This window comes from Ictidomys tridecemlineatus, chromosome 10 (assembly GCF_052094955.1).
Source record: "Ictidomys tridecemlineatus isolate mIctTri1 chromosome 10, mIctTri1.hap1, whole genome shotgun sequence".
Taxonomy (NCBI): Eukaryota; Metazoa; Chordata; class Mammalia; order Rodentia; family Sciuridae; genus Ictidomys; species Ictidomys tridecemlineatus.
The window spans coordinates 94,207,768-94,234,869 of record NC_135486.1 but is presented as its reverse complement, the minus strand read 5'-3'; the positions used below and the strand labels follow the sequence as shown (position 1 = coordinate 94,234,869).

Here is a 27,102-nt window from a genome sequence, read left to right as displayed (position 1 = left end):
TCAGGTATTATTTGGTGGCCTTGTAATTTCAGATTCTTCTGCATGGGGTTTTTATGGTGGGGATGATAATCGGCAACTCTGTTCACATGCTTGCAGCTTTCTCCAAAAGAAAAAGTAACCTTTTACCTGAATTTGACAAATTCCATGAAAGAGCTTTCCATTGATGATATGCCCACCCTTTGGACCAAAAGGAAGTTTCCAGAAATTGCCTGGTAATCTTGGCCTGGCTCATGGGGTGGGAGTAAGTTTGATAGGTAGGATAATTGTATTGACACTTCTACAACTACACAGTGGGAATGTGTGTGTGTTTTTGGTTTTGTTTTTGTTTTAAACAAGGGTGTGCTGTTATCAGAACAGGTAGGGATGCACACCAGGCAGCCAAACAACAGCTAAATTCTATAGAAGCCTGTGCAGTTTATTAGATGTTTGTTTTTATGAAACTTTTTTGTTGTTGTTAAATCTGTAATGATACCTGCTGTGACTATCTGAAAGTTCTTAGGAGTTTCAGAAGAGAACATATATGTGATTGACTGGGAAACTATCAAGTGCTGCTCAATGAGAAGATGTCGTAGTGTATTTGAAGGCATTGTTTAGCTTTTAGGTTCTCATTAGTTTTGTTTTTTTTTTGTTTTTTTGTTTTTTTCTTCTTTCCCCAGGCTATAAATCCTCACTTTATGTATAGTAATTCTCTATTAGTTTCTAGTCTTTCTGCTACTTCTGAGTACTCCCTGGCTTATTAATATTCATATCCATTATATCTAGAATGGAATATATTTTCTATTTGTGTCCTGACCAGTAAATAGCAAAGGAATGCTATTATCTCTTGGATTAAATGTCTTAAAAAACTACTGCTAGTTAATTTATATAGTGTCTTTGTTTTAATATGCTTTGAAAATGTCTGGTTAGTTATCATTAGGGTAAGAGGTTCTGAGGAACATTTATACTTTTACATTATAAACTTTTGTACTATTTGACTTTACTTTTATAGTAAGCAGGTGAGCATCTGTCTAGACTCAGTGAAATCAGAGGCAAGAGTGTATACAAGAATGTATTACAACTGAAAAAGTATCAAGATGGACTAAGCAGAGTCTGTAACAAGAAGAGAAGGAAATAGGGACCGGTAGGAAGGAGGACAATCAGTAGACTGAAATCAGATTGAATAAGAATATAGATGTCTGTGTCCTCAACATGGAAAAAGATGTTCTTCTATATTGTTAAATAAATGTTTATTTATTTAACTGCGAGACCTCTAGTGTTAAATATATATTTAAATTGTACAATTACATTCCTTCAAAGAAGCTGAGGTAAGGTAATACAGAGATGTAACAGTCAGAAATCTTTACAGACCTGAGAAAAATTTGGAGGATGAATGGGATTTGCCAGATATAAAATGAGAAGATGTGCATTTTAACAGAGGGAGAAGACAAGAGAGTCCATAGTATGTGACAGTATCATGTGTTTACACTGCTGTGTGTGAAAAGTGCAAAGGGAAGAATAGTAGAAACTGACATTGAAGAGGGAAGATGGGACAAAGTGTGAGGAACATTATAACTGTGCTGTGGAATTTGGACTTGATCTTAAAGGTAATGAAGAAACATTTAAAGGATTTTAAACAGGCAAATTAAAGAATTAAGGCTTCTATAAAAATATATTTTCAGAGGTTGATGGACCTTTATTTTATTCATTTATTTGTATCGAAACCGGTGCCTCATACATGCTCGACAAGTGCTCTATCGCTGAGCCACAACTCCAACCCAGAATTAAGGCTTTTTAAAAAACAATTTTATAAAGATTATGTTGGCAGCAGCATGAAGAATCACTTGAGAAAGATAAAGCTAGAATGACTGAGAACAAATTCGGAGTCAAGCTGTTGTGACAATACAGGACTGAAATAAGAGTTTAGCATTAAAGAATTGATATTGGGAATTGAGAGAAAGGCTTATATTCAAAGGATGTATTTTCAGCATCTAGTACACTAGGAATATCAAATACTTTGTGTTTGATCGCATGTTAAAAATAATGATCAGGTCAGGGACAAAAATTTTCTGATTTGCCATTAGAGATTTGCCTTTAGCTAATAACTCACGATTCAGCCAGCTTCTACTGTCGATAACCCATATTTATCTGTCTTGTCCATGAAGATGTCTTGGAGTTTGCTGAAATTCAATGATAGTGTAGGTGGAATATTTCCTTGATCCATCAGTTTTGTGGATGTTTGAAAGGAAATGAGGCTAAAAACTCCTTCTGATTTCCATATAGCTAAAAGAAGCACTTTAAGCTACTTAACTGGAAGTTAAATATTTTGGAGGCAAAATGAGTTGTTAAACAAGAAAATTAGTGTTTGGCTTTAATGTTTTCTTAGAATTTAGTGATTTCTTTTTTCTTTATATATAGTTCATTTGTTGATCTTCCCTTTGTGGCCAGTGGATGATTAATATTTATTTCTTGACTATCACAGTTCTTGTCTTCATCCTCTCTTCGTAAAACTCCTTGTCTGTAGAAAGGTACATAAATGGGTGGTGGAGAGAGAAAATGCCCCAAATCCTTAGTGAAATTATTATGAGTTCTTCTTGGGCAGCAACTAGGTTTTAAATTCTTTAATTTCTCTGTAATATAGGTCATATGATAGATAATAACTTAATTGTTAGAGACTGATCAAGACCCTTGACAAAGAAAAAAATCCTTAAAAACTTAATTCACTATATTGAACTTATAAACTCATTGCCTCAATACATTAGGCTTATGATAATTTCTTGTGGGAATGCACCTATCACTGTATTAAGATGACTTTAATTCTTTAGGATAAATACTGAGGAGTCGTATAGCTGGGTCATATCATGGTTCTATGCCTAGTCTTTCAAAGTATGTTTTAAATTTTACATGTGAGTATATATGTATGTCATGGAAATGTTTTTGTTTCATTCATAGGCTCTGAAGACAGGAGTCCCAAAAAGAGATTCACTGAGGTGCAAAAAGAAAGACGAGAACAGGCACAGCGAACTGTTTTAATTCATTGCCCAAATAAAATCAGTGAAAAAAAGTTTCTCAAGTATTTATCCCAACATGGACCTATTAATAATCACTTCTTCTATGAGAGCTTTGTACGTATTTGAAAAACAGTCTAATTTAATGTTCATGCTTTTGAAAGGTGGATATTTTTTCTTGTTGACTTTGTAATATGGTACAGTTAGATTTTCTTTTTATGTCCTACATCTTTCCTCATTTAAGTTTTTTAATTAGGTTTTTCTTTTGACATAAGAATAAAAATTCATAACAGCAGCATTTTAGAATTATAAATAATATTTGAATAATTGCTTATTTGCATACTTTTGATAATTTAATATGCTACATAAAGTGCAATGGGAGGGGATCTTTGTTTTACCTTTTAATTTTCAATTTCAGCATTCTTTAAAGTTTCTCTTAACTGATAATCTTTGTTTTCTTAATCTATTTGTAATGAGCAAAACAAATGCTCATGTTAGAATCATATCATTTATAGATTTTAAAATGTAGTTTTTATAGCATTATGATAATTATTTTAAAGATACTATATTAAACATATCATCCTGAAATGTGTTCTGTTTGTTTTTCTTTTTTTTTGTATTTTTGGTATAGGGCCTCTATGCTGTTGTAGAATTTTGCCAAAAAGAAAGTATACATTCACTGAAGAATGGAACTCACACTCCGAGCATGGTCACAGAGGCTGCAATTCCATTCAGGTCACGTTTCTTCAATTTAAAGCTAAAGAATCCATCAAACCAGACTTCTGAACGGCCATATATACAGTCAAGTAATCAGTTGCCTCCTTCGAGCAAGAAGCTTTTTGAATTACTTTGTAATGCAGAAAGTGTAAGTTTATAGGTATACTTTAAAAATATTTATGACATTATTATAGAAATTCTTAGAAAATATGCGCACTGTAGTATCGTTTAATGGATATAGAGCTTCAGTTTTACAAGATGGAAAGGGTTGTGGAGATGGATGGTGGGATGGATTCATATGCACAACATGAAGAAGAGTTTTCTTCCATTTCTAGCTTTCTAGGAATTTCATCAAGGTTCAACACATCAAGTAAATGTCAGGTTTTTCACTTCAGATTATTTATCTTGATAATTGGTATATGATCTTGAGATCATACAGTTTTTCTCCTTAGGTCTTTTCACAGAGTAAACCTAAACTTAAAGTATATTTTTAAAAAAATGCATTAGTATTATTTTTTTGCCAATTTTTTACAGCTTTACTGTTAATAAATTGGATTATATAAAAAATTAAAACTACAGAATATGTTGAGTGAAGAGTGAAAGTAATCCTCCATTCCACACCCCATGCCCTCTTGTACTCCTCAGAGGTAATCAGTCTTCCAAAATTTTGGGCCTTTTTGGATGATTCAAATTTTCTTTCTGTTTTCAACATAATGAACGTTGTGGCCAGTGGATGATTAATATTTATTTCTTGACTATCGTAGTTTTTGTCTTTATCCTCTGTGTTTGTAAAACTAAACATAATGGGGGGCTTGCAAACAAGTAGTTTTAATAATGAATATTAATTGTACTTGGTATTATGTAAATTTTTAAAGTGCTTATTTCTAGTTTTGTCTCTTTTCTTTGTCCTAATATTGTTTTATCTTGATTTTTCTTAGACTCTTGAACTTTTAGCTAGTTTTGTAGCCCTTAGAAAGAATCAGTTCATGGTTTTATTTATCAAAGTACTGCCATTTTTGGGGTTGATTTTCTAACTTTTGAATTCTGTATATATTTACTTTCATTTTTTTTTTTGAGTTGAATGTTTAGTTCAGTTATTTTCAATATTGTTTTTAAGTAAGGGAATTTGAAGTTTTGATTTTTTTTCTTTTTTACTTTAAATACTAAAACGTAGCACACAATTTCAAAGTCTGTTTATTTTAACACCAATCTTCTGGTGAATGTACAGGTTGTTTATAGATATGTAAGCCTTGAGTTTTTATGACTTGAGTTGTTGGTTGCTTCTGATGTTTCTTGCTCTTTAATATTGGTTTCTTAGTTTTGTGATTGTTTTGACCTCTTCTGGAGCACTTTGCTTACTTTTTGTTTTCCTAAAACAGCTTTCTACTCATTTCTTGCAAAAAAGTAGTTTTAATTTTAGTCAGCTTTTATTTTGCTAGTGTTTTCAGTGCTTTTTTAAAATTTGTTTTTTTTTTTTAAATCTACTTTTAAGACTGAAAGAAAAAAAGTGTATTTTTAAGGTAGGTCTCTAAAGTCTTTAGAAGTAAAATGACAATTATTTATATGACCTGTACATTTTCTATATTTTGTGCGTTTTGTTTTGGCCAGCTAGATAGATGATCAGTTAAACACTCTCCTGAAGGAATTCCAGCTAACAGAGGAAAACACCAGGCTCCGGTACCTCACCTGTTCTCTTATTGAGGACATTGCGGCTGCATATTTTCCAGACTGTACAGTCAGACCATTTGGCTCTTCAGTGAACACTTTTGGGAAATTGGGATGTGATTTGGACATGTTTTTGGATTTAGATGAAATTGGAAAACTCAGCACTCATAAGGTAATTGTATTTTTTTTTTCATTACCATAATCATTTAAAGTTAGGAAATTAGAAAAGTGAAATCTTTGGACCTAATAAAATTTTAACTTTATTTTTAAACAGTAACATTGTGATTAAAGAATATGGTTTATTTGCTATTGATTCTTAGGAATTGTAAAGTCTTTGTATTCATTTTATATAGGGAATCACTTATTGTGACTATTCTGTGCATAATTTGTTTTTTTAAAAAAAGCATTCTTTTCAATGGTGCATAAGTTTTTCCTTTAGGTAAGGTTGCTTATGTTACATTACATCTTAACTAATATTTTTATCTGATCTTCCTATTGAAATATTTTTAAATCTCATTTTTGCCTAACTTTTTCTTGATTGTTTTTATTTTTATTTTATTCAAAGGCTTTGTTAGCTACATTTAGGCAGAGATATGTGATTATATCAATTGAATTGTTTCTTCATATTTTCATTAAATTATGTCTTTTCAACTTTATAAATGCTTTTTTCTTAAATTGTTTTGTTATTAAGATGGTCATTTGCTATTTGCCTCATGTATTTTTTTTCTTTAGTTTTAGCCTTTATTGTCAACTTTGGAGTGCTTCTTATAAATAGTAGGATACTTAAGATTTTTTGAAAATATGTGCTTAAGAGTTTTTTGAGATATATGCTAATTAAAGATCATAATAGCTTTGCTAATGGGAACATTAGCAATAAAATACAGTGTAGAAATTAATGACTCTTAAATTCATCCTGTTCTTAAAATCTTTCTTTGTATATTAGTGAACCCTTCTGTTGCTTCTTGTTGCTTATCTTTTTTGGCACTCCACTTTGTTGTTTAACTCTTTGTGTACTTCTTCTTTATTCTTTGGCCTAAATTGCGAGGAGTCAGGTAGAGTGCGTTAGACTTTTTGGTATGTCTACAGCACTGTGTATGCTACCCTATGTGCAACAGTTAGCAAACTGATTATTTGCTGATAAATAAATGAAGGTTATTTACTAAGCAGATTTTAGATTTAACCATTTTTTTCAATGCATGAGAGATGAGTACATGTGAAATATGTCATTTAACAATCATTTTAGCATAAAATCTTAAGCTAAAATCTGGCTTTTATTTTTCCTTCAGCCTTGCATTTTCTAGTAGGGCTCTGGCTCCTAAAGGACTTATGTAATAGAAGTAAAAATTAATGGCTGAGTCCTATTTTCTGTTGTGTAGATGAGTGGTATGTGCAATGTGCCTCTTTATTAGATTATCTGCATTTAGGTAGCGTTAGAGGAATAGCAAATATTAGTAGGAATTATCTATTGAGTTAACTGTTCCTTTTTTTTGTTTTTTTTAAATTTGTTTCAATTAGTTACACATGACAGTACAATTACCTTGACATATCATACATTTGAATCAAATGGGATATAATTTCTCATTTTTCTGAGTGTACAAGTTGCAGAATCATATTGGTCATGTAGTCACATATATACTATCCTTCCTGTCCCCTCATCTCCTCCCCTCCCCTCCCATCCCATCACTTCTCTATACCTAATCTAAGGTAACGCTATTCTCTTTTTTTTTTTCCTCACATCTTCATACATGTGTTTCATATAACAATGAGGGTCTCCTTCCACCATCCATGCGAGTTAACTGTTTCTAAAGAATTTTTCTCTCTCAAATAAGTAAAAAATTGAAAAACTTCTTAATTGAAGAATAGTTTTTGAGAGTATTCTACTTTTGCTCATTATAGTTTTTTTTTTTTCATCATCTACATCTTTACAATTGCATTGTTTTATTTCTGTGCACGGTCAATTTATTTAGTTACCCCATGTGGTTCTTGTTCTCTTGCTCTTTGTCAATCAGATTAGGCTGACTTATGCTTTAGTAATAAATAACCCCCAAATCTCAGTGACTTAACCACATTGACCGTTAACCTCTTGCTGTCACTGTATGTACAAAGCAGGTTAACAGTGGCATTGTAGATGTTGTAGTCTCCCAAGCTCTCAGACTGACCTGTTTCATCTTGGCTCTTTAAGCTTCTGCCTAGAAGTGACAAATGAAGCCTCTGCTAACATTTTTTTTTGCCAAAGCAAAACACATGACAGTGCTTAACCTTAGAGGTACAGGAATTTGATATCCTACCAAATGCCAGAAAAGTGATAACAGAGTCTTTGGTGAACAACATCATATTAGCTGTCAGGCACTGTTATTGTAGTTCATAATTCTCCAATTTTCTGTTTGTATTTCTGTTACTCAAATCTGTTTTTTTCTAGTATTATTTTCGCTTCTGTTACCTCAAAGATTTTATCCTTTCATTTATAGTATTTAATTTTGTAAAAGTCTAATTATCACTTTTCTTGGGAGTAAATCTAACCCTTCCTGTGCTTCGGAGCTTTTGAGGCCTATATTACTCCTCTATCATCAAGTATGATAGTCCACTCCCAATTAATGTTTTTTTACCATCTTGAGATGATTTGACCCAGATTGTTTTTTTTTCTTCTGGTCCTGTTTAATATTCATGGAAAATGTTTCTCTTTGTTTTCCTGTAAAGGCACCCCATACTTAATTTGCTGGTTGTTTTTGTTTGTCCTACTTTCCATTTAAATTTGTATGTTTTTGAATTTTAAAAATAGAGTGGATTAGGGAAAAAATATTAAAGATGTTAAACCAAAATGAAACACGTTTATAGGTGTTGTTTGTCTACATGTAATATTTGTATGTTTATTTAATCTATTTTTTCTGATTATAGAGTAGTAAATACAAAAACATATACTGTGATTATCTCTGCTGATCTAGTCATCTCCAGGAATAACTACTGTGAATTGTACAATGTGTTTTATTATGGGATTTTTTTTGTATATATAAGTGCTTTTTTAAAAAACAATACTAACTCTTATAATTTGTAGAGTATAATCTATAGATTGTAACTTTTTTTCCTGTTAATAGTGTCTTGAAATCCAGTCTACTACTGCAACAATGTCAGTGACTACATAGCATTGTTTTAAATGATTGTATCTTAATTAACTTAACCAGTCCTCTGTTAGACAATTAGGGTGCTATCTTCTCTTCTAACCTTTATTGTCAGTTATTTGTTAATGTTCCTTGGTTGTACACACAAAAAGAAGCTCAAGCTAGTTTAACTAAAACCCAGAGTCAGTAGTGTGGATGAGTCTTAGGAAAGTTCTGGAATATAAATATAAAATATAAACTAAAAAGAACTCATGAAGTATCTGTTTCTCTTCATATATTTGCTTCATTTATCTCTTTCTTTAACCCCCTTCACTCTACCCTCTCACTTCTGTTTATTTTCTTTACTTTTTCATGCTTGTGGTATAGAATATGTGCCCCAAAGCTTCAGAGTTACATATTTCAACTTCATGGTTGCCTCTCAGTCTTAGCTTTAATTTCTAGTATAGATCTCTGGGTGAATGCATGGTATGCTCTTACAATGCTTAGATTAGCTCTCTATGATTTGTCTACTCAGCTGAGAAGAATTGGGTAGATTTCCGTGATAAACATTGTCACGGACTTAATCCCTTTAGGGGAGTATGTTCTAGAAGAAGGGAAGCTTATTAAGATAGTTAGAGTTACCAAAAGGATTTACCACATGAACAATGCTTTAGAGAATGGACATCTTTGTGAATTGACTCATTTATGAAACTGTTTATTTAAAATAATTTCCTATATACATTCAGCATTTCAATAGATACTGACAATTTCAATAAAAAGTATGTCTGAGTTTACACAGCCACCAATATTATATTCATTTCCCTATACCTACCAGTGTTGGAAGTCAGCTTTTGACAGATTGTTAAATGAAAAATTTCATTGCTTATCTTTTTTTGCCCATTAACAATGGCATCTTCCCCTCCTTCATTTGTATGAACTCTTCATGAATTAGCCCTTTGTATGAAGTGTATTACTGCTTTGTTTTGTGTTTTATCTAGTTTTGAATGTATGCTTTATCTTAATATGTTATCAGTTTTTTATGTAATCATATTACTTCTTTTGTATAATTTGGAATTTAGTGTCATACTTAGAGAATCCTTTGCTATTGTAATATTTCATATCTTCTGCTACTTTATTGATGTACCTTTACATTTTAGTTTTTGATCCATGTTGAATTCAATTTGGTTTTAATACTAGGGATGTAGTCTATTTTTTAAAATGTCTTCTGGAGTCATTTGTAGAAGAGGGATTTTTCTCTACTACTTTATAGTTCATTTTATTCAACATCAAAAATTCCTATACATAATTGAGTCTATGTATATTATTTTCTTTTATACTCTTTTACTCTTGTAGGCTTATAATTTTAGCTATTAAAAAGTAATGGCTAACTGGGAGAGAGCAAATATATGTTCACTGAATTTATAGAATAAGTAGTTGTATGTATAGTATTGCTTTAGAAGTTAATTAGAAAAAGCCTGTGATTTTTCAAGTTAGTATTTTATATTCTGGAGAAACAAAAGGCGATTAAGGATATTTTAAGCCAGTTTTTGGCAGTGATTGAATGAAGACTTTTTATTTTATAGATTTGTTTCCTTTTTGCCAGATAAAATTTAGGGCAACCTTCTACAAGAAAAGTTTACAAATAAATTCCTTCTTACAAAAACCCCTTATTTACGGATTTTTTTTTTTTTCTTATTTAGAACATAGGAAATTTTTTGGTGGAATTTCAAGTGAAAAATGTTCCTTCAGAAAGAATTGCAACTCAGAAGATCCTTTCTGTGATAGGAGAATGCCTTGACCACTTTGGCCCCAGTTGTGTGGGTGTACAAAAAATATTAAATGCTCGGTGTCCGCTTGTGAGATTCTCCCACCAGGCCTCTGGATTTCAGTGTGATTTGACTACTAACAATAGGTATGATCTCTTAAGTTATCATCTTAAATATGAACTTTGTAAGTTATTAGTTTAGTTTTTTCATATACAGGAACAATGGCTTTGGATTCATTAGGACATACTTCAGTACTAATTTTTTAAAAATTCAGAGATTGAAAAGTAGGAAATCTTTTGTGTTATACCTATTGATTATTTGGCGTTCCTGAACAAAGTATTGCATTAAAATGTCAGCTTACCTAACATCATAGGAGAAGATCTATATTTCTTTGTTCTAACTGTATAGCCTGATGCTGCAAAATGTACCTATTTATAGCATAAGTCTTCATAAGTATACTTAGAAATAAAGTATCACCTTGAGTTTGACCTCTGAATTGCTTCTGGTTTTGTGTACTAAACAAATATGGTTTATGCTATTGGGTCAAAAAGAGTTCTATATAGCTTAAGACTTCTGCAGGATGTTTACTTAAAAAAAAGAAAAAAGTGAGATGGGAATGACGATTTCTTTTTATATAATGATTACTTTTCCTAAGTTGGAAATAGGGAAAACTTCTCAATTCAGGAGTTTATTTCTTAACTCTAGTAGTCTCATTGGATGAGTTTGATTTGAATATACTGTATATTTATTACATGAATAATCATAACTGAAAGTAGATGCAGAAAATTCAGTCTAGAGCAGTTTAGATTAAACTCAAGTGTTCACTAACAAATTAAAGCGAAATATAAGTATTTCTGAATTTCTTGCAAGTAGTCCACAGAACAAAGTCTTTTGGTTTCTTGCCACTATCCCCCCCCTCCTTTTTCCCCCACTAGTGGAGAGTGAACCCAGGGTTGCTTTACCATTGAGCTACATCCCCAGTCCTGTTTTGTTTTTGAGACAGTGGCTTCCTAAATTGCTAAGGCTGACCTTGAACTTGTCGTCTTCCTACTTCAGCTTTGTGAGTTGGTGGGGGTTATAGGCATTCTATATTGCCAAATTTTAATATAATAATTAAATGTCTGTTTTTTGTCTTATATATTTTCTTTATAGTATGTAAAATGACATGTCTTTTTGTAAGTTTGTTGATGTAGGTTTTTAAGAACTAGTCTTATACTTTCTTCATGGTTTAATATGCTTGCATTGTTTATACCAGATATTGTACACTATTGATATTTGTTTTTCAGCTTACTTTAGCTGTATTTACACATAGAAAACAATCACCATGTTTTTCTAATTTGCTATTTCTTCTATTTTAAATTCAGATGTAAATGCTGTAATGGTACTTTAGTGACAGTTTAAGATGATACTCTTAAGTGATTTTGTGCCCTCTGTATGTTCTTTGAGAAATTACAAGATACATTTTGATCAGTAAGAACTTAATTTTAAAATATTTCTGATTAATAATTCTTCAGATTTGTATTTTAAAATTTTGACTAGGAAACTTACTGAAAATAGAGTTTGAGTTTGGTTACTTTTTCTTTTTTCTTTCTTTCTTTTTTTTTTTTTTTTTTGGTACAAGGATTTGAACCCAAGAGCACTTAACCTCTAAGCCACATCTCCAGCCCTTTTTATTTTTTGAGATAGGATCTCACTGAGTTGCTTAGGGCCTTGCTAAGTTTCTGAGGCTGGCCTTGAACTTGCAATCTTTCCTCCTCAGCCTCCAGAGTCACTGGCATTACAGGCATGCTCCATCACACCCAGCTTGAGTTTGGTTTCTTAACAGGCATTTTATCTTCAGAGAGGTTTGATTTTTATAAACATTGGAATTTATTTGGGCTGTTTTAGAAATTATAAGAATTTTAAGATTAAATACTTACAGAATGTTTTTCTCTGTGTATGGACTAATTTTTCTGCCAAAGGACTGAATAAACTAGGTGTGATGTGTCTATGTCTTTATTGATGGTTATAAAGTTAATTAAATAATGTTTAGAAACTTTGATTTTAAAATTCTGAGTTTTTGAGTAGAAGATACATGGACAAATTCACATAAATACAGTTATTTCATAACATAAAGGCACCATAAACATACATTGGGAAAAAAGATAGCCTGTCAACAAATGATACTGGGAAAACTGGAAATCCATATGTAGCAGAATGAAATTAAATCCCAATCTCTCACCCTGCCCAAAACTCAACTCAAAGGGGATCAAGGACCTAGGCATTAGACAGAGACCCTGTGACTACTAGAAAAAAGTAGGCCCAATTTCCATCATATTGTCTTAGGAATCAAATTCTTCAACAAGACTCCTGAAGCGCAAGAACTAAAATCAAGAGTCAATAAATGGGATGGTATTAAACTAAAAAGCTTCTTCATGACAAAGGAAACAGTCAAGAGCATGAAGAGAAAGCCTACAAAATAGGAGAAAATCTTTGCAACCTGCACCTCAGATAGACCATTAATCTCCAGAATATATGAAGAACTCAAAAACTTAGCACCAAAAAAACAAAAACAACAACAACAACAACAACAACAAAAACATCCAAATAACCCAATCAATAAATAGGCTAAGGAACTCAACAACAAACACTTCACAGAAGAAGAAATATGAATGGTCAACAAATATGTGAAAAAGTGTTCAACATCACTAGCAATTAGAGCAATGTAAATTAAAACTACACTGAATGAGATTCCATCTCACTTTAGTCAGAACAGCAATTACCAAGAGTATAAGTAACAATAAATGTTGGCAAGGAAGTGGGGAAAAAGATACATTCATACATTGCTGGTGGAACTGCAAGTGGTGTAGTCACTCTGGAAAGCAGTATGGAGACTCAGAAAAGTTGGAATGGAACCACCATTTGACCCATCTATCCCACTCCTGGCATATACCCAAAGGAATTAAAGTCAACATACTTTTGTGATATGGCCACATCAATGTTCACAGCAGCTCACTTCATAATTTTAAGCTATGGAATCAACCTAAATGCCCTTTAATAGATGAATGGATAAAGAAATTGTGGTATATATACACAATGGAATAGTAATGTTACTCAGCCATAAAGAAGAATGAAATTAGGGCATTTGCTGGTAGATGGATGGAACTGGAGACTGTCATGCTAAGCAAGATAAGCCAGTCCCAGAAAACCAAAGGCTCTGATGTGCAGATGCTAACATTCAATAAAGGATGGGGTTGAGGAGAATAGAAGTTCATTGGATTAGACAAAGGGGAATGAAGAGAATGGAGTGGGGATAGGAATAGGAAAAACAGTGGAATGAATGGGATATAACTTTCCTATGTTCATATGTGAATACATGATAATGTATAACTCTACACCATGTACAACCACAAGAATGGGAAGTTATACTCCATGTGTGTATAATATGTCATAGTATATTCTACTGTCATGTGTATCTAAAAAGAACAAATAAAAAGAAAAACATTAAAATTCTGAGTTTTAAAATTTCATTGTGATTGTCAGTTTTTAAAAGGATATTTTAATGGTAATAAGTGTATTTGATATTAGACTATTTACATTGAATTTTATGTTGCTGATATCTAATGCTTCTGATTATTTCATCATGGTGTTCTCAGTACATTCAGATGTAGTAAGATATTTAGATAATTTCCCATTTGTATGTTTACTTGAAACTTGGATAGTAACTTTGGGGGCTGAAAATTCTTCTTGTTTTCTTTTTTGAAGGATTGCCTTGAAAAGTTCTGAACTCCTTTATATCTATGGTGCCTTGGATTCAAGAGTAAGAGCCTTGGTGTTCAGTGTGCGATGTTGGGCTCGAGCACATTCCTTAACGACTAGTATTCCTGGTGCTTGGATTACAAATTTCTCTCTTACAATGATGGTCATCTTTTTTCTCCAGCAAAGATCACCCCCTATACTTCCAACACTAGATTCCCTAAAAACCCTAGCAGGTAAGACTACAAGCAGTCTTCTGTATTTTCTTTTTTGACATTATGAATGAAGTTAAATTGCCATGCATTATTAAAGCACTAAATATCTGTTTTTTTAGTCGCATAATGTTATCTTTAAATCCAAAAATTAAATTGTGGATCTGAAGGTTAAGTGATTTTTTTATTCTTTTTAATGGCCACCAGGGGTCATGAGAATATTTGATTTACAGAGCCAGGGCTTTTCCAAATTTTGAGAGTTCTATTTTATTTGTGTCAATTGGCTAGGTTGTTTACAACAGTTGTAATCAGAGCCTCTTCCTTAGTTGACTGAGTTTAAAAAAAAAAAAACATTTCCCAGATACAGCTTTTGATTGGAGCACAGTTTCTAGTCTCATGACATTTTATCTTAGTGTTTTTATTTACACTTGTTTTTCTGCCTGGAATGTCTCCTCTCATAATAAACGGTTTATTCTGTACTACCTTTCCATATTATCCAAATTAGAAGTAATCCCTTCCTGTGAACACTTTTAAGTGTTTGTATAGCTTGAAATTGGGCTTTTAAGAAAGCTGTGATAAGGGGCTGGGGATGTGGCTCAAGCGGTAGCATGCTTGCCTGGTGTGCATGCGGCCCGGGTTCGATCCTCAACACCACATACAAACAAAGATGTTGTGTCTGCTGAAAACTAAAAAAATAAACCTTAAAATTCTCTCTCTCTCTCTCTCTCTAAAAAAAAAAAAAAAAAGAAAGAAAGAAAGCTGTGATAAGATAATGGAAAGTAGGAAGTTTTCAGAGGGGTAGGGTGATACTCGTGTGTCACTTTTGAAGTTGAAATAAAAGGCAACATCCATGCCTGTGCTCATTTCATTCCTTGGTATCATCCATTCAGTTAGTGTTTGTTGATTATTATGTGTCAGTTATTATTTTTGGAGCAGTGGGAATGTAGATGATGTTCTACTGAAAAGGTAAGGTATACTCATTCAAAGTACTGGTAGAATCTTACTAATAAGCAACCTATAAGTAACCCTTCTTTTATTACTGCTGTGTGAGTTCACTGATGCTTAGTATAAATCATTGTGGGGAAAAATCATGGAATTTTTTGAGTTCAAAAACAGAAAAAGCTACAAAAAGGAGGAATAACTGAGGCAGGTTTATGTCAGGGGCAGAGTACTATGAGCATCCTAATTGTTCTTTTCCAGTATTACAAATACTCCCTACTCTACCTGAGTCAGTTCCTTGTTGCCCCTCCTTTTAGGACTTACAGTCTTTCACCCTGTAGTTTGCATCCTACCATCTGTTCTTACCTAACAAAGTAACTTTTCAAAAAGACCTATCTGATAGTGTTATTGTCTTTTGAAATCCCTCAAAAAGAATTTTAAAGTAGGGCTGTGGTTGTGGCTCAGTGGTAGTGTGAGCGCTTGCCCTGCATGTGTGAGTCACTGGGTTTCAATTTTCAGAACCACATAAAAATAAATTAATAAAGGTCTGTCAACAACTAAAAAAAAATTTAAAAAATTTTTAAGTTTAAAATCTTAAAAATATTTCCAGTAATTATTTGAAAAAATACGATTTGTGAACAAATTAAAAATTACATGTTGTTTTTATTTTAATCAATTGAAAAACAAGTTTAAATATATTTATGTCTTATGGTATCAAAACAGACTGAACTAGTTTGAATTCTTTAGTTTTCCACTTAAAACCATCCAATTGTCTTGAAATTTTTCTTTTAGTTTTTAAACATTGTAAAAGAAATTTTTAGGCTTTTTGCAAGTGTTTCTTTGCAAATAGCATGTTGTAGGTATCAGTTGTCAGTAAGTTTGCAACATAATTGTTATGGTCTTGGCATACTTTATTATTTTTGACTTTTGAAATTGCTATAAAATAATTTTTCTTAAATGTGTATTAAAGATATGGTAAGAATCATTTTTGAGCAGAATTTATCAATATATTTTCTTCCTAATGTGTTTTTCAAAATCTGTAGTTTTAAATTTTCTGATTTTAGTCAGCAGTCCAGTATTGATGGACAATAGAGAACATATGAATAAGAATAAAAAGTGTTAAATTGTAACAATCAAAACTATCTGGGTTACTCATCAACTGAATGACCTGAATCTTTCTTATAATCATTTGATTTTTTAAAGTTGTGCTTCTTCTTATATACATTATATGTGTGTGTGTGTGTGAGATATGATATATATATATATATATATATATCATATCTCACACACACACACACACACACTTAAATAGAGTTTATCAATTTGTTATTTTTAAAATGAAAAAAAAAAAAGACAGACTGGGGTTGTAGCACAGTGGTAGAGCACTTGCCTCGTGTGTGAGGCACTGGGTTCGAACCTCGGCACCACATAAAAATAAATAAAGGGATTGTGTCCATCTGTAGAAGTAACTAAAAAAAATTCTTTATTTATTAATAGAGGACAGCACAAATTCTTGGAACACCTCCAGAACTTCTAGGACTTTGTAATAAGGCACTGTTTTGAACTTAGTTAACATAAAGCCCAAATTTTTTAGCATTGTATGTAGGCCCTTTGTGGTCTTCTCTTTTATCTCTTACATTGATTTCTGTGAGTACTCTAAAATTCTTGCTGATATCAGTTCTTTCATGCTTTTTCATATGTCTGCCTTTGTCTGTGATGGCCACCTCCTTACCTTCTGTTTTACCTGGAGGGCTTCCTTAAGATTAGCCATGGGAGAAAGCAGACAAACCCAGTGCAATGTAGATCTCATTTGTTAGGTCTTCCCTGGCTGTCCTTCCTGCCTTCCAAGAAGTAGTGTGCTCTGTTGCCTTCTAAGTGCTCCACACCTGTACAGGAACAGCTGTTAGATTGTTGTGGTTCTTTTATCTGCCCAACTCAACTGGATAAAGCTTTTAGTACAGCAGACTGTCTTTGTTTGCCTTCGCATCTTTTGTTCTTGGCATACAATTGAGTCCATAGTACAAGTTTAATAAATATCTTTCAAACTTAATTGGATAACATTTTAATATTTGTATTTAATGTTTGTATTCAACAATGTGGACTATAATGGGAACCTTTATATTTTAATTACTCTTGAATTTTTCTGTTTCTTTATGTTTCTTAACAGTCTACTACTTTCCTCCATGTGTCTTATTTTCTTTTATCCTCCATCTTTTTTGACTTTGCTACCTTTGTTAAATTTATTTCTGTGCTTAGTGCTTATATCTAGTGTTTTCCTCTTAAAAACATTGGTTGGTAAGAGTTTTGTTGGTCTGGGTCCTCAGTGATGAATTAAGAGGTTGAGGAAGAAATGACTGGGCAGTGTTATTATCAGTATTGATGCAGAGATCCCAGCAGAGCGGAGAGCTTTAATTTATGACCCAGTAACAATTTCTTGAGGACTAGTTTTATGCCAGGCGTTTGGCTAAAAAATTGTATGCAGCATTTCGTTCTGTCCTCCCAGCAAACTTATGAGACAGTATTACTATTTTAATTTTGTAGATGAGGAAAATAAGACTCAGAAGTTTTCTAAATTTCTTAAGGTCACATAACTAGAGGGTAATTAATAGAGCTAGGATTAAAACCCACGCACTTTTCAGAACTTACACTTTTTAAACTGAAATACAAATACATGTTGAAGCGCATGTATACATACTAATTTTCACAAATGGAACATACCAGTAATCGCCACCAGATTAGATAAAATGCTCCAGAAATTCCAGCTATGCTTCCTTTGAGGCCCTACTCCGCCCCACCCTTCCTAACAGCACAGATTTTTAACTATTTATAGATAGCATCATACGGTATGTATTCTTTTGTGTCTTTATCCTGTTTAACATTAATTTGGTGCATACATATTTTTAGTGTATTTGTGAACTATTAGTTCTCTTTGGTATATAGTATTTTATTATATGGATGTGCCAAAAATGTTTTAATTCTATTTTTGATGGGTAGCTGAGTAATTTGTAGTTTGAAACTATAACAAATATCCATTGATAGGAACTTTCTGGCACATATCTTTTGGTAAACATGGGCATTCATTTCTGTCAGGTATATACTAGGAGTAGAATTCCTGAATCTTAGAATTTGGGTATATTCAGATTTAGTGGATATTACCAAATAGTATTCTAAAGTATAAACTCCCATGCATATTATATATAAGTTCTAGCTTTTCTTTGTCTTTGCAGACATCTGATACTATAAGGTTGGCTTTTCTTAGTGTTTGTGTAATGGCATCATGATTTTTTAAATTTCCTTTTCTCCATTGACTAATGAAGTCGAGCATCTTCTCATGTCTCTTTTTAGTAGCCACTTGAGAAGCTTCTGTAAGCCTTTGCCCATCTTTCTTTTTGGGATATTTGAATTATTTGTTTGTGGGAACTCTTCATATATTCTGGGTATGAGTTCTTGTGTGTGTGTGTGTGTGTGTGTGTGTGTGTGTGTGTGTGTGTGTGTATAATGCTCAAATATATGCACACTGGTGTTGACTTCACTCTTGCTAGTATTAACAATCTTACTAATAATGAAAATAACATTTTAAAAATGTTTCATTTTTTGTTGAAGTTACAGACACACAGTTAAAGAGCAAACTAATTTTACAAATTTTGTAACAATAACTTACCCTCTGAACCTTTTCCTTCTACTTCTTTTATCTTACTCCATGGGTGGCTGACTGCTTTTAATTCTTTTAACTAATTTATTTCAGACATTACATTTCTTATTTTTAAATCAAGTGCTTGGATTACTTTTCTTTCTTTCTTTTTTTTTTTTTTTTTTTAGATGTAGATACCCAAGACTTCCTTTTATGGAAGAGGAAGAATTAACTCTTTTGCTCCTGTAGCCCCCACTGTGTACATATCCTTTCTATCCCTCAAATAGCAAAATTTTGCTATGTACTTACTGCATTACATTATTATGAGTATATAAATGCTATTCATATCTAATCATGATATAAAGTAAAATAAATTTTCCTGCCCAACACTTTATATTGTTTGGAGCTAATGGTTTTCTTATTTTTGTTTCCCTGATTTGCTATATATTAACATTAACTCAATCTTAGGCTTGTTACTAATTGTCTGTCTTTTCTCAGAAATGTTCAGAAGTATCATATGATCTATTCATGTTGTCGTCTTTGTCTAAGCTCTTTTTAAAAAATAGTTTTTCCACTTTATTTTATATAGCCTCACATTGGAGTCTTTCCTTAGATGTCTACTAAGTCTAAGCTTCTGTCCTCCACAGTTAGCATTGTTAATAAATAGGGCAGAACCACATGTTGGCCTCTCTCATTTAATGATTGCTGACTCATGGTATCCTGGAAGGTTTAGACTTATTAGTAATTATAATAGAACTTGAATATAGCTCTTTATATAATTTTTAGCTATTCTAGTTACATTAAATTTTCATTATAAAACAGAACATGATACAAGTTTTTTTTTATAAGAGGTGTTAAGCCTTTATATGAACTTGATGTCTACTATATCCTTTATTCATGTTCTCATCAACCTCTACTTATTTATTAGAAGTGCTTGTGCATCAGATAGAGCACTAATCTCCAGGATATAAAGAACTCAAAAAACTTCACACCAAAAAAACAACCCAATCAATATGGGCTAAGGAGCTGAACAGACAAGTCTCAGAAGATAAACAGTAGATCAACAAATATATGAAAAAATGTTCAACATCTCTACTAATTAGAGAAATGCAAATCAAAACTACTCTTAAGATTTCATCTCACACCTGTCAGAATGGCAGCTATAAAGAATACAAGCAACAATAAGTGTTGACAAAGATGTGGGGGAAAAGGCACACTCATACATTGCTGGTGGGACTGCAGCATGATGCAACCACTATGGAGAGTCCTTGGAAAACTTGGAATGGAACCACCATTTGATCCAGCTATCTCACTCCTCAATCTATAGCCTAAAGACTCAAAAACAGCATACTACAGAGACACAGCTGCTTCATTGTTTATAGCAACACAATTCACAATTTCTAAATTCTGGAAGCAACCTAGATGCCCTTCAATAGATGAATGGATAAAGAAAATGTGGTATAGATACACAAAGGAATATTACTCAACATTAAAAGAGAAAATTATGGCATTTGTAGGTAAATGGATGGAGTTGGAGAATATCATGACAATCTCAAAACAAACAACAACAACAACAACAAAAAAAAAACAGGGGCCAAATGTTTTCTCTGATAAGTAGATGCTAATCCATATGGGAAACGGGGCATGAGATGAGTGGAGGAATTTTGGATGGGGCAAGGGCGGGGAGCAAAGCGGTAGGAAAGATGGTGGAATGAGATGGACATCATTATCCCAGGTTACTTGTATGATTGCATACTACTTCATGCAAACCAGAGAAGTAAAAACTTTTGTTCCATTTGTGTACAATGAATTTAGCTTTCTACTGTCATGAATAACTTATTAGAACCAGAAAAAAAAAAGTGTATCTGACACAATGTTGCTTCTTGCTCCTTTGACCAGACAAATTAACATAAATGATTATACAGTCCATAAATATATTTACTGTAACCCTTAGTAACTATTAATATCAGTTATTGCCAGTAGTGATCTCTGTAACGGATTATGGATTATTGTAGTATTATATGGCTTCCTGAAAAATGTGGCTAAGATTATCAATCTATATGTGTCACTGAGAATATTACTCATTGACTTATTTTTAGTATGTATTGTGCTGAGAAAGTGATTACTGTATGAATCCATGAAAAGCTAAAGATTTCCAAAGGAATCAAGGGATTTAATAAGTACATATATTTCATTTTTCTTATGGTTTTTAAGTTCATGTAATGTAATAGGAGGTTTCATTACATTTCTGCATTAAATAAGTTGTGTCTGTTTATTTTTCTCACCACTGAGTGTTCATATTTACTTAGGAATATTTGCCAATGTTTCAAACCATATTTTTAAGAAGAAAATCAGTGGCACAGGATTAAACAGTGATGGGATGTCATCTTTGAGTAGAGCAAGAATGGAGTTTCTAAGGCATTACTATCCAAGAGAACTTTTTTTTAAATATCTTTTTAAAAATTTCTTCTTTTTAGTTATACATGACAGTAGAATGTATTTTCACATATTATACATACATGTAGTATAGCTTTCCATTCTTGTAGTTGTACATGATGTGGAGTTACACTGGTCGTGTATTCATACATGAACATAGGAAAGTTATGGCCGATTCATTCTACTGTCTTTCCCATTTCCAATCCCCCTCACTTTCTCCCATTCCCTCCTGTCCCCTATCCCAATCCAGTGAACCTCCACTCTTCCTTCCCCCTGATAATTGTGAGTCAGTATCAGCATATCAGAGAGAACATTCGGCCTTTGGTTTTTTGGGATTGGTTTATTTCACTTAGCATGATAGTCTCCACTTTTCATCCATTTACTGGCAAATGCCAAAATTTCATTCTTCTTTATGGCTGAGTAATATTACTATTCCATTGTGTATATATACCACAATTTCTTTATCCATTCATCTATTAAAGGGCATCTAGGTTGATTCCAGAGCTTAGAATTGTGAATTGAACTTCTGTGAACATTGGTCACTGTGGTATGTTGACTTTAAGTCCTTTGGGTGTATGCCAAGGAGTGGGATAGATGGGTCAAATGGTGGTTCCATTCCAAGTTTTTCTGAGTCTCCATACTGCTTTCCGGAGTGACTGCACCACTTTTCAGTTCCACCAGCAATGTATGAATGTATCTTTTTCTCCACATCCTTGCCAACATTTATTGTTACTTGTATTTTTGGTAATTGCTGTTCTGACTAGAGTGAAATGGAATCTCAGTGTAGTTTTAATTGACATAGCTCTAATTGCTAGTAATGTTGAACATTTTTTCACATATTTGTTGACCACTTGTATTTCTTCTTCTGTGAAGTGTCTGTTGAGATCCTTAGCCCATTTATTAATTGGATTATTTGTGGGTCTTTTTGTTTTTTGTGGGTTTTTTTTTTTTTTTTGGTGTTAAGTTTTTTGAGTTCTTCATATATCCTGGAGATTAATGGTCTGAGGTGCAGGTTGCAAAGATTTTCTCTCATTCTGTAGGCTCTCTCCTAATGTTTCTTTTGCTGTGAAGAAGCTTTTTAGTTTGATACCATCCCATTTATTGCTTCTTGATTTGACTTCTTTTACTTCTAGGAGTCTTGTTGAAGAATTTAGTTCCTAAACCAACATGATGGAAATTTGGGCCTACTTTTTTTCCTAGTAGGCACAGGGTCTCTGTCTAATGCCTTGGTCCTTGATCCACTTTGTGTTGAGATTTATGCAGTGTGAGAGAAGGGCTAATTTCATTTTCCAACAGAACCTTCTGTGGTAGTGGAAATGTTCTGTATCTGTGCTGTACAATAGTTTGCCCCTAGCCACCTAGACCTGTTAGGCACTGGAAAGATGGTTAATGTGACTGAAGAACTGAAATTTTAACAGCTGCAGGAAGCTAATGGCTATTGGATTGAACTTATATGTGTTGTTTGGGTGTTAGTTACAGTAAAAAAAAAAAAAAATTAAAATAAAAAAAAATAAGGTGAAGCACTCAAGAAAGCTGCTTGTTAGATTTGAGTGCCTTAGAGGTTTTGAAAAAATAAAGATGGCCTTATCTTGAATCGGAGAATAATTTTTTTCTTCAAATTTCAGTAATATCTGTTGAAATCCTTTCAGTGAAAAGCAACACTCTATAGTCTTAGTTTTTAATGGTTGTACATTTCTGAAATGTTAGTAAAGCTTCAATGGGAGAAATAGTCCTAAAAAGAGAAGCAACTGCTGAAAGACCATCAATATATGCCAGTGGTGCTGTGTCACAAAAAATACAAATTGTAGATCACTTGAAATAATTAAACATGTACCCGGGTCTCCTAAAAATAGAATATGTAAGATTCACTATTAAAATTAGTATGAGTCTAGAATAAAGTTTGAGAAGTCATCAGTAACAGAAATTGACAAAAAAACACAGAAAAAGAGGAGACAGAAGTTTGAAGGAATCTTGTTTGTCTTTCTAGTTTCTCTTTGGTATAAATATAGGCATTCAGAATCAAATATCAGTAATCATTCAGATTATTATGTGCTTGTTGTATGCTGTACACACCTTTGTTGTCGGCTAGACAGGGAAGGAAGAGGGACAGTAATGAATAGGAGAGTGGCCCTTTAGTCCCAGGCGATGAGTGAACACAGAGAAGCTCCAATGGAGGATGAAACTGAAAGAATGGAGGAGCAATACCTTAGAATTATGAAATGTTAAGGAGGTAGCCATTGATTAGACTTTTGAATAATGTGAGCTTGCTCTAAAAACTGCTCTTTTTTTTATATATGTTATAGAGTGGAAGGTGGATTAGAGTGTACAAGGGATTTCATCATGGCTATATATCATAATTAGGAAATGATTACCTCTAGATAATACTAGTAGAACAGTTGAATGCCTAAAATTAGTATGTTATTGAATTTGTTTTACTGAATTAACTGAAATTTAGACACTCTAAAGTACTGCCTGGGCAAAGTGGTGCATGCATATAATCCTATAATCTCAGCATCTTGGGAGGCTGAGGCAGGAGGATTGCAAATTTGAGGCCAGCCTCAATAAGTTTAGCAAGATACTCAGCAACTTAGATACTGTCTTAAAATTAATAAGTTAAAAGGGCTGGGGATGTAGCTTAGTGGCAAAACACCTATAGATTCAATCCCCAGTCCCACTCCCCTCAAAAAAAAAGAAAAGAAAAAAATATAATGTTAATTTTACTGTAGTATAGTCTCAAATCTTTTTAAATTTTATTAACTATAAACATATATAACACTAATAATAGGACACACACACACACACATCTGTATATATATATATGTATAAAACTTTGATTTTTTTAATCAGTTATTTTCTGAGGTAGGAAATATCTTTGAAGTATAATATGAAATATTTTAATTTCTATTTAAGATGCAGAAGATAAATGTATAATAGAAGGCAACAACTGTACATTTATTCGTGACTTGAATAAAATTAAACCTTCAGAAAACACAGAAACATTAGGTAAGTGCTTTTCTTTTTCCTTTATTTCTTTTTGGATTCAACTTTCTTCTTATTTTTATTACTTTATTTTCTTGCAGAAATACTACTGAAGGAATTTTTTGAATATTTTGGAAATTTCACTTTCAATAAGAATTCCATAAATATTCGACAGGTAAATGTTTTAGTATTTGATTATAAGTTATCTGATATTCTGCTATACTGATATTTTAAATTTAGTTTTCAGAGTACTCTAACAAATGTTTCATTATAATGTTAAAGTAATAGTAGTAAGGAGATTGATGTCTGTAGGAGTTGTCTAACTTACCTAAACTTGTTCATCTAGTTAACTGGAAGAGCAAAAGGCAGCTCTTTCAGCATTTGCCTCCATCACAGTGCTGTGGCACCTCTGACATCATTTAGAGTTAATACTATATTCTTTAAAATGTGGAATTATATTCTGAAAAGTTTTCTGGAAAAGGTAATTTTACTTACAGTTGTTGTTAAACTGGATTTGGGTTTCCATGCAGCAAATTTAATATGAAGTCCCAAGATTTGACTTGAGCCCTTAGGAGTTAATTTATTTAGAGTATATGAATTTATGATTGTGGTTCTTCTAATGATAGACTTTATTCTAAGAAAGAAAATCGCAGCAGAAGCCTAGGCAAAATGTGTTTACAATTAGGGGATGCTTGTGAAAGCTCTGGGCTTATTCTGTATAGATCTGGCTTCATAAAGCAAAAACATACATACTCTTTTTTGTCATTTTTTTTTTTCGCTCTCTTATCCTGTTTGGGAGACTTTGTTAAAGTAAAAGTGTGAGGAGGAGAACAAGAAGGGACACTGAAAGCTCTGGAATGTGATCTAGAAGCAAAAGGTCACCAAACATATATGTTCTTTTTCTTTTTTTTCTACTTGAGGTTCAGAGATGGCAGGCAGGCATGATACCCACTGTGCAGCCGTATGAGAGAAGTTAGGGAATAAATAGGTGCTGCCAAGTTTGGAGAATCCAGATCTTTGACTTTTGAATATTTATGTAATATCTGTGGTATCATTTGAAGGAGGAAAAAATAGATAGGCTCACTACTGTTTATGTGATTCATGGTTTATATTTTTCTGAGGTAAGGTCTTAAGTGCAAGAATGTAATAGAACGAATAATCCTTTGTTCCTCTCTTTCTTTTTGATTTCATACTTGGGAAGCTAATTTTTACATTTGAAGATTCTAATTTTATATTTTTCTGTGACCACTGTAATAGGTTTTTACCAAGATACATGTATCTTCGTCTTATTTTCTACAATTTCTCTTTCTTTCATGTTATTTCAGATAAAGACTTACATTATTTTAAATATATTTCTATTTTTGAACTAGTGTGGGTACCTGACATTGGAGCAGTGACATCATCATCCATACATAGATCATGAACCTAATTATTTTTCTCTAAAGATACTCATAAAACTAAAATGGGAAAGATAACAGAAGTATACACATTGACATTCATATGACATGTATACCTACCTAACTCTCTTAGAGGGATCTATTTTTTACCCTGTGAAGTTAATGGTAATATTTTATGTGTTTTTGTCATTAAAACCCTTCATATACTTATACATGTTTTTCTCCTGTATCATAATCTATAGGGAAGAGAACAAAACAAACCCGATTCTTCTCCTCTTCATATTCAGAACCCTTTTGAAACTTCTCTCAACATTAGCAAAAATGTAAGTCAAAGTCAGCTACAGAAATTTGTAGATTTGGCCAGAGAAAGTGCTTGGATTTTACAAGAGGAAGATAAAGATCGACCTTCTCCATCAAGTAACCAGCCCTGGGGGCTGGCAGCCCTACTACTGTCATCCATCACAAATAGTAAGTCTCTTGCCAAGAAGAAAAATAAAAGGCCTGCGAGTGAAAGAATTAGAAACTTGTTAGACTCCATAAAAAGTAACAGTACAGAAAATGCCACAACTGCCAATGGGAAAAGAACAATTAGTACTCATACATAATGGCTGCTGCTTTGCTTTCTGTGGACTACCGGGAAGAACAGATGTGACAGTTGACAGATCTCATCTTTTGTCATTCCTTTTCACAGCCTTTATCACTTGCTCCCTTAACTTTGTGGGATGTTTTCTGTCTGACCAAGCAGATACTAAGGTGGCATTTTATTACAACATTGACTACAAGGAATGGACAAAAGAAGATTGGAATATACTTGACTAAATAAACTATACAAATTGAATAGTAAAAATGAGTTTTAGAATCTAGCCATTTAAAAGGACTTCTAGGTATATATGTATGGAATGAATACAATAAAGCTTCAGAATTTGGGAGTGCCCTTTAATATGTATTTTTTATATTTCAAGCAACAAAGTACTCTTATTCACATATAAATTAAAAGTTGATACTGATATCCAAGAATATTTGTGTTTTTTTAAACATTAACCCAACCTAAACACTGTGGTCATTACATTCAAGGTGTTCCAAATCAAATATATAAAAATATTGTGATATTTTAAATAATATTTAGTTTTTCTGTTTCAAAAAATAAAATTCTGTTTCTACTAAAATGTGATATGGTGTTCCAAATAGCCCTTCACTTCTGTTATTTAGAACTTTCTTTTCCTTATAGGAAATACATGTAATTTTTATTACATTCAATGTAGAGTAACATTCAGTTGAAGAAGCAAGTAGTGTAGTGTTTAAAAACACACGTAAGCCATACTGGCTCATGGCAAATTACTCAGTCTTCTTGGGTCCTGGTTGTTTCATCTGTAAGATGGGAATGATGATAGTACCCACTTAACTAGGTTGTTGTTGAAGTTTAATTAAGATAATATAGGAATGTGCTAGATCAAGAACCTGAAACACAGTATATGTTACTGATTGAATATTTCTTATCTAGTCACTCCTGTCAAGTGTTTGTGGTGTGTAATTAATTTTCTTGCTA

General features: G+C 32.6%; 1 protein-coding gene across 2 annotated transcripts in view; it reads left to right on the top strand.

Moving 5' to 3' along the window:
- The window catches only part of Mtpap (mitochondrial poly(A) polymerase), a 28,392-nt gene extending 1,827 nt beyond the window's left edge, over positions 1-26,565 (top strand). Inside the window, exons 1-9 of one of the 2 annotated variants that reach the window (XM_040277413.2) lie at positions 96-212; positions 2,929-3,101; positions 3,616-3,849; positions 5,314-5,538; positions 10,162-10,373; positions 13,972-14,198; positions 24,091-24,183; positions 24,261-24,334; positions 25,799-26,565. In XM_040277413.2, the coding sequence (XP_040133347.1) occupies positions 164-212; positions 2,929-3,101; positions 3,616-3,849; positions 5,314-5,538; positions 10,162-10,373; positions 13,972-14,198; positions 24,091-24,183; positions 24,261-24,334; positions 25,799-26,161 (1,650 nt within the window). In that variant the 5' untranslated portion in view covers positions 96-163 and the 3' untranslated portion in view covers positions 26,162-26,565. Of the gene's footprint in view, positions 1-95; positions 213-2,928; positions 3,102-3,615; positions 3,850-5,313; positions 5,539-10,161; positions 10,374-13,971; positions 14,199-24,090; positions 24,184-24,260; positions 24,335-25,798 lie in introns of those variants that run through there. The other variant, XM_005334290.5, reaches the window with a different exon arrangement.
- Positions 26,566-27,102: the final 537 nt, after the last annotated feature.